At 44.0% G+C, this 7,928-nt stretch overlaps 1 protein-coding gene across 1 annotated transcript; it reads right to left on the bottom strand.

The window, feature by feature from the left end:
* Positions 1 to 3,307: 3,307 nt before the first annotated feature.
* On the bottom strand, positions 3,308 to 6,552 carry LOC133424894 (complement C1q-like protein 2). Its single transcript, XM_061715463.1, has 2 exons — positions 5,676 to 6,552; positions 3,308 to 5,130 (listed from the first exon to the last, which is right to left on the bottom strand). Exons 1-2 carry the CDS (start codon positions 6,288 to 6,290, stop codon positions 4,951 to 4,953), a joined length of 795 nt encoding a protein of 264 aa, XP_061571447.1. The 5' UTR covers positions 6,291 to 6,552; the 3' UTR covers positions 3,308 to 4,950.
* Positions 6,553 to 7,928: the final 1,376 nt, after the last annotated feature.

The following is a 7,928-nucleotide window of genomic DNA, read 5'->3' as shown; positions in this document are numbered from 1 at the left end:
TAATGTAAAAGGACAGGCGACACGCTGGATCCGGGGTTAAACACGGGGTATCCGCCAACGTGGATGCTTTAGCTGTCAATGCCATCTGCACTGTTTACATCCTGATGACGTTGCTGCTCCGTCGTGTTCGTGTTAAAGCTGTTTGATGACCACTAATTACAGATAGCGAACAGCTGTGTAGGACTGACATGGTCCTTGCAGAGCAATGCAGCAAATATAGAGCGATTGTTGTTTTCTATGTATATATATATATTAGGGGTGTAACGATACACTAATCTCATGATACGGTACGATACACGATATTGAGGTCACGATAACGATACGATATTATAGCAGTATTTTTTTAACAACCTTGAATGAGGAACATATGACTGGAATAAATTGTCTTTTATTTGAAAGACACAAAATACAAAACAATGCTGTGCATTTGCCCTATTGTTACAGTTTGTAATGCTTTATAACTGTTTAAGTTTTAAAGAGAAAGCCAGGCCAACCATTTTCCACAAACTGAACTAAAAGTAAATGTCAGATTTGCATTATGCATCTTCAGTTTATACAAGTACAAATATTTTGCCACAAACTGAATAGTTTCTCTCATGTATGATTTGACTTTCTTCTTTTTTCAGATGCGCGTTACTAGTCAACACAATAGATTAATATTAATAACCCAATATCACGATACACTTTGTCACCTCCACGACACGTATTGTGACGTTTTTGTATCATACACACACACACACAGATACACACACACACTCACCGGCCACTTTATTAGGTACACCTTGCCAGTACAAGATTGGGCCCCCTTTTGCCTTCAGAGCTGCATTAATCCTCCATTAATAGATTCAACAAGGTACTGGAAACATTCCTCAGAGTTTGGTCCATATTGACATGATGGCATCACGCAGTTGCTGCAGATTTGTCAGCTGCACATCCATGATGCGAATCTCACGTCCACCACTTCCCAAATGTGCTCTATTGGACTGAGATCTGGTGACTGTGGAGGCCGTTTGAGTTCAAGAAACCAGTCTGAGATGATTCTTTATCATGCGTTATCCTGCTGTGAGTAGCCAATATGGTACACTGTGGTCATAAAGGGATGGACGTGGTCAGTAACAATACTAAGGTAGGCTGTGCCGTTGACACGATGCTTGGTTGGTACTAATGGGCCCAAAGTGTCCCAGGAAAATATCCCCCACCCCCTTAAGCCCCAGATATACTTGCTGTTGGTGCTTGCGTTCGCGTCCGTTCACGTCCGTTCGCGTGCACCACCAACCGCAACGTCGCTTGTGTAGTACGCAAGGAGAGCGCGTCGTACCGGCGGTAACCGATAGGGGGCAGTAAGCAGAGCAACAGTTGGAAACGTGATTAAATATTCAGTAGTAGCAGCAGTAGTAGCAGTAGCAGATTAGAACAACGAACAAGTTTACATGACACCATTGGATGAAGAGGAGATTATAACATTGCTTTGGTTGCGATCTCGGCAAAGGAAACGGCGCCAGCGACCTCCGCGTCGTCACTTGTGGTCAGCTGGTATCAGACCGGGACCAGTGCCACTCGCGGCCAGAGCGAGACCTGCAGGTCACGTACGAGTTCAGTGTCTTTTTGAGAACGTGCATGTCGACGCGTCAAATGAACGCAGGATACGCGTGGCGTACGTGGTCTGAACTGCAAGTATATCCCAGGTTTTACACCACCACCACCACCACCAACCGTTGATACGAGGCAGGATGGATCCATGCTTTCATGTTGTTGATGCCAAATTCTGACCCTAACATATGAATGTGGCAGCAGAAATGGAGACTCATCAGAGCAGGCAACGTTTTTCTCCCAGCCACCCTTCTGGCACCAACAACCATCCCACGTTCAAAGTCACTTAAATCACCCTTCCTCCCCATTCTGATGCTCGGTTTGAACTGCAGCAGATCGTCTTGACCTCGTCTACATACCTAAATGCATCAAGCTGCTGCCATGTGATTGGCTGATTAGAAATTTGCATTAACACGCAGTTGGACAGGTGTACCTAACAAAGTGAACGGTGAGTGTATGTATGTTTATATATGTGTGTATATATATATATATATATATATATATATATATATATATATATATATATATATATATACAATATACCAGGGCTGGTTTGGGTGTTTGTGCCTCAGACTCTGTTTTATGGTGGGCTGCCAGGATTATGGGATGCCTAGATGGCATTAAATCTGACACATTAGACCTCTGAGATGCCTACAAACAAGTAAAGAATTGAATAAATAGCCTTTGTAGACTAAAATAACATTGACTTTAACATTATAGAGCGATATTGACGTTTATAAAAAAACAATTTACTGTTTTCCTCTGACTCTCAATATGGCAATGACACTGGCAATGACTAAATCCTGATCCAGGACGTTATTCCTTCCAGGAGCTCGGCAATGACACGATCCCCTCCGAGGATGGGGATTGTTTGTAAGACAATAAAATAAACACCTTAGCAGGTTTATCTAAGCAAGCGTACTAATATTTGTTTCCCACGATTTCCATTTAAAGTGAGCGGAGTGGTGTATAAACAGCTGGTTTGTGCGAGTCCCAGAGGGGGGTGGGTGTTAAAAAAGAAAAGCCCAAACACACACAAAACAGCCATCATCTTAATGAGGGCTCGCAGCAATATTTGAGTCTGGCGGAGCATTTGCAAACATAAATACAAGTTAATCAGAAGTGAAACATGGGAGCCAGCAGCAGCCACTTCCCCTCAGCTGGAGGATGTTTATTAGGATTTCTTGAATGCTTAAAGCTGTATTTTATATGCTTCATTACTTAATGTTATGTGAGGATTTACTCTGGTGGCTTAGCATCCTTCAAAATAAAAGTCTCTAAAAATTGCTTCTTACTCAAACTTTTTCCTCACTGCGTTTAACCTTTTCATTATCTAGTCTAAGTGTCGAAAGGTGGCCCCCTTTTGCCTGATGACTGAAATAATGAGGTGGCTGCGAAGAGCTAAAACGTGGGAATAATTGATGGAACTTCCCAGAATACGAAGAGGTTATCAGTTCAGTTAGACGTGGAACCTTGATAAATAAATGCAGCAGCAGGAAACTGCAGGCTCACCGACCCAAAATGCCCCCGAGCCCCGATGGAGGGAAGGACATCAGGGGAGGAACCTGGGACCTGGGGGACGGGCTCCAGAGGGGCCACGGGTATTAAATGTGAATGGAAACATGTCTGAAAACAAATGAAAGAGCTCCAAGCAACTTTTTTTTAACAGTATTTATTCCCATATATTATGAAACAAAGAACGGAAAATGAGATGTGATTCTCTTCTTTTGAATACTTTTCTGTGCTAAATCGATGCTTTTGGGATATTAATTCTTTTGCCTTTCAGTCTCCACCAATGTTATAAAGTTTCAGTGGAGTTCAGGCTTTTATTTTTCCACGTCTGTCTTAAAACAATACTTACAGCAATCAAAGCATTCAGACATAGTTGATTTAAAATATTTAGATTCTCTGTAATTTATGTGTGTTTTAGTCTGAGTAATGTTTCATTTGGAAAGATGATATAGATGGAAACCAATCTGATTGGTGCATTCTTTTTAAATAAATAAATAAGATAAATGCACGTGAAAATTGCTAGGCTAACGTTTAAGTTGACAGCAGACTAACATGATGTGTTAGTCTGGTGAACGATACCGTGAATAAAACTGTTGTACAAAGTAGAAACAACACAGTGTGGTTAAAAACATCAGTATTATATCGGTTGTCTTTGAAGAGTATGTTGTTTTTGGTTATAATTACTTACTTCAGAACGTGGCGAGATGATTAACTGCTTTAGCTGGTTAGCACACCACTAATGTGCTAACCAGCTAACGATGATAAAAGCTGCTCGGTCACATCTCTCGGACAGTTTAATTCGTGAAATTGGCTCAATGTCGTTCAAAAAGGGAGTTTTATTGCAGAAACAGGACGTGTTCCTTCGCTATCGACGAGGCCGACAAAGCTAGTTAGCTCTGTAGCTAGCAGCAGAATGAGTCGACAATTTATCCAAAAAGAGGCCTGGAAATTGCTTTATTACGCCACGATAAAATGAAGCTGAGGTTAAGCCGTTTTTATTTTTCATTTTTGGGCCGTAGCTTCCTCTAACGCTGTTACAATGCTCAATGTTGACAGTTACTTCACCCTCAATACTGCGTGTCTTACATTCAATGTACCTAGATATGGTTTTATAACAGCCATTTATTCTTGATATTCTCCTCAAAGTAAGATTTTAGGGGGCTAATCCATTAATATTTACTAGCAGGCTGTTTTAAAGGAGCATGAGGCAAGAATAAGAAATGAGACTCATTAGCGGCACGACGACGTCGGGGTTCCTGCAGCCAACAGTGAAGCCGGCACGGGAGCGCGTGTGTAATCTCATTTGATTTTCAAATCAAGCTCTAAATATGACTTACAATGTTATCTTACCTGGTCAGTAGGAAATGAGCCATGTCAGCATCTGTTTTCAGTCCCAATTCAAGTTGAAGCTGCCTCCATAACTCAAACGCATATGTTTACTTGTGCGCCGCCGAGAACGCGCATGCAGCGTCATTTGACGTCAAATCCACAAGACAGCGCGGGAAATTCCGGCCCAGAATTGCAGCACATTTTGCAGCACACAGCCTGTTCAAGGCAACAGAGAGATACACTAGAGGGCTCATTCTTTTTGGTTTGGAGCGCTTCATCTGACATTATTACTAGAAAACTTAAAATGTATATGCATTTTTTTCATAAATCCTGCCTCATGCTCCTTTAAAGGGGGGTTTAATTACATAAAACATCTGTTTTCTCACATCACACCAACCTCCATTTGAATAAAGTTCAAATAAATACATCTTATATACAAAAGGATCTTTCATACAGTTTCAGGTGAGAAAGAAACATCTGGGCTTTGCTTGGGGACACATTTCTGCAGTGACTTCAGCCTTAGTCGGGGTAGAGGATGAACCCGGAGAAGGTGCTGTACTTGTTGTTGTTGCCTCCGTGCGCTTTGCCGCCGTCCAGTTTGACGTAGACCTCGTCTCCAGAGTCCAGGTGCAGCACGGCGCTGTTGCTGGCGTAGTCGTAGTTCTGGTCTGCGTCCTGGGCGATGGCGCTGGCCCGGACCTGGTGGGGGGAGAAAACCCTCGTAATAAATAAAGGAACAACACAGAAATCGAGGAGAAAAGATCGTTTTCATCCTTTTACGCACCGCAAAAGGATATGACGCTATTTTAAATCCGCTTCTGGATCTCGTAGAACACAAGAAAAACTTTAATTGGATTTACTTGCACATGTTTGAACTCAACCTTCTGTCACAACCTATTAGGAGAGACTCCAGTCTCATCCAGACGCCTGACCCCGCATGCGGCTGGAGGAAACACTCGCCCGGAGAGAATTTACGCATGAACGCCGCTGCCAAACAGTTTCGGTACAGACGTTTGGAGTTGACCGAAAATATTACTGCCTTTGGCCTAAATTCATCTAAGATATCTGCGTTTGGGGGTGCAGTTATATAACTCGTGTTTGGCAAAGGGAGAAGGCTCAGCTGTGTGTGTTTGGTGCGTAAAATCCGGATCTGCTTTTTTAAGTGATGCGCTTCATTTTACCATTCAACAAAATCAATTAAATTAAAATGTAAAGCACTATTTTCAAACATAAATCCGTCCTACCTGTCCGTTCTTGCACAGGTCGGCCCACATGCTGGTCCCGTCCCCTCCGCGCATCAGCACATGGTAGGTGAAGAAGTAGATCCCGGACACATGGCAGGTGAACTTCCCGGTGCTCGAGTCGTAATTGTTCCCCAAGTTTGTGATCACGTCGTCAAACTTCAGCACCTCGTATCCCTCGTGCGGGTTCTTCAGACCCACGTAGAAGGCGATCCGGAACCCGGATCCCGCCGTGGAGTTGGTGCCGTCCAGCTCGTTGTCCGCAGCCCTGGCGGGGAAGCCGAGTTTGGTGCCGCCGTCACCGGCACCGGCATTGCCGCCTCCGCGCTCCCCCGGGGGCCCCCGGGGGCCCGGCGGCCCCGGCTCTCCAGGGGGCCCCTTGGGTCCCGGCTTGCCGGGTCTCCCCGGCTCCCCGCGGCTCCCCTGCGCCATGGGCGGCTGCGGCGGTGGCGCGACCCCCTGGATCACCTCCATGGCCGTGGCTTGGCCCCCGGGCTTGGGCTTGTAGGGGTCGCACACCATCCGGCAGGTGCCCATCATCTCGAAGTGATGCGCGGAGGAGTCGGAGGAGCGCAGCAGCAGCAGCGGGACGGCCACGGCCAGCAGCAGCAGAGCCATGGCGACCACGGCCACCAACACCAGCACGGAGCGCCTGCTCCGCGGACCGAGGCGCGACACAAACCCCGGAATAACGCAGCCGCTCCGGGCGGGAATCGTGGCAGGTGGTGCGGGTGGGGGGCCGAGACGACGGGAATGGAGCCGGGGAAGTTAGGAACTGGGTCTAGTCCTCTAGTCCTCTAATGGGCAGCCTATGGCTCTGACCGGAGAGGGCGCGCGCCTCGGCGTGGAGCGGGCGCGCGCGCCCGGCTGCATCCAGCTGCGTCCAGATGTTTGCAGGAGGAGAGCAGAGCATGCATGAACATCAGCATCGATCTGAGAGGCATGCATGAACACAGCATCGATCTGAGAGCCCAGTCAGGGACTGATCAGCACCTGGCCACGGGATCAATCACGTGCAGGGAATATTCAGGACGCAAAAGTGGCCAATTACGTCATAAATAATTATTTAGCCACAAGTAGGAGTTGGGTTGTCAAAAAAGTTAATATAGCTAATTAAATAGTTACTGTAGTGATATCAGCCTTCAGTTACGCTTAAAACAAATACGTCACAAGTATTCCATGGCCACTTATGGCCTGATTATTAATTAAAGGAGACATGCAGTTTTATACCAGATTTTTCAAATTTGACATTTCCTGAATGAAGCATTATGGGAAATGTTTGTAGCAAATTTTCATCAAAACATCTCAGATATAGTAGAAAAAGCTGCTTTTGTCTTTATTTCTCCCATAGCTGCTGGTCTTTTTTCTTTCCAAGGGGGCGGGATCAGACACTAAACCCCACCCCCTCCTAATAAATTAAAATCACTGCTGCTGTTTTGTGACACTTTTCCACAAGTACCTACTCTAACTTTCCAGATATAGCAAATGCAGCTGATTTGATGTGCAGAGAAGCGTAGTTCCTCACTGATGTGGGTCTGTGACGTCACAACACCTCACACATCTGACGGCTCATTCAAGAGGACAATAAAATGAATAAAAAAGCAATGAGGGACCCAAACAAAGTGATGGAGTCGTATTTAAAGCTGGTAGTCACTTTAAATACCCAAATACTCTCAGTCACAAAAAAGGGATTTTATAACTACTCCCTCCCCTTTACTATAAGATTAGAATCTTAGTTTGTATAGTCCTTTATTAAAAATTATGAGGTAAAAATGTAGGTTGTCTCTAATTCGTTCTTTATTCATTTAATATTTTGCCGACCAAAACTCATTAACTATTTCATGGAATCTGATCAGGAATTCGTCAATAAGTGAAGGTTAAATTGAAATTAGCCCATTTTCTAAATTCTTCGTTAGTTCCAGTGTAACAAAGAAAATGTATGTGTGTATATATATATATATATATATATATATATATATATATATATATATATATATATATATAACCCTCATTGTAAAATTGTTGAGAGTGTGTATGTTTGCTGCTGCACAAGCAAATTTCTCCTCTGGGGGATTAATAAAGTTGTATTCTATTCTATTCTATTCTATTCTATTCTATTCTATTCTATTCTATTCTATTATGAAGTATTTCTGCTCATAATTTGAGGTTGTTTTTGGTGCTTAAAGCACATTGTAATACTTTTGAACTCATGATCTGAACATATTCCTCCCGTTTACCAGATTTCTTTAACAATGT

This window comes from Cololabis saira, chromosome 24 (genome assembly GCF_033807715.1).
Source record: "Cololabis saira isolate AMF1-May2022 chromosome 24, fColSai1.1, whole genome shotgun sequence".
Classification (NCBI taxonomy): domain Eukaryota; kingdom Metazoa; phylum Chordata; class Actinopteri; order Beloniformes; family Belonidae; genus Cololabis; species Cololabis saira.
The sequence above is the reverse complement of the archived record's forward strand: the minus strand, read 5'-3'. Positions and strand labels throughout refer to the sequence as shown.

Excerpts from the sequence above, each read along its gene's own strand:
- LOC133424894 (XM_061715463.1), bottom strand. The coding sequence starts at position 6,290 with ATGGCTCTGCTGCTGCTGGCCGTGGCCGTCCCGCTGCTGCTGCTGCGC. Across the intron at positions 5,131-5,675 it reads ACCTGTGCAAGAACGGACAG|GTCCGGGCCAGCGCCATCGC; the intron begins GTAGGACGGATT and ends TCCCCCCACCAG.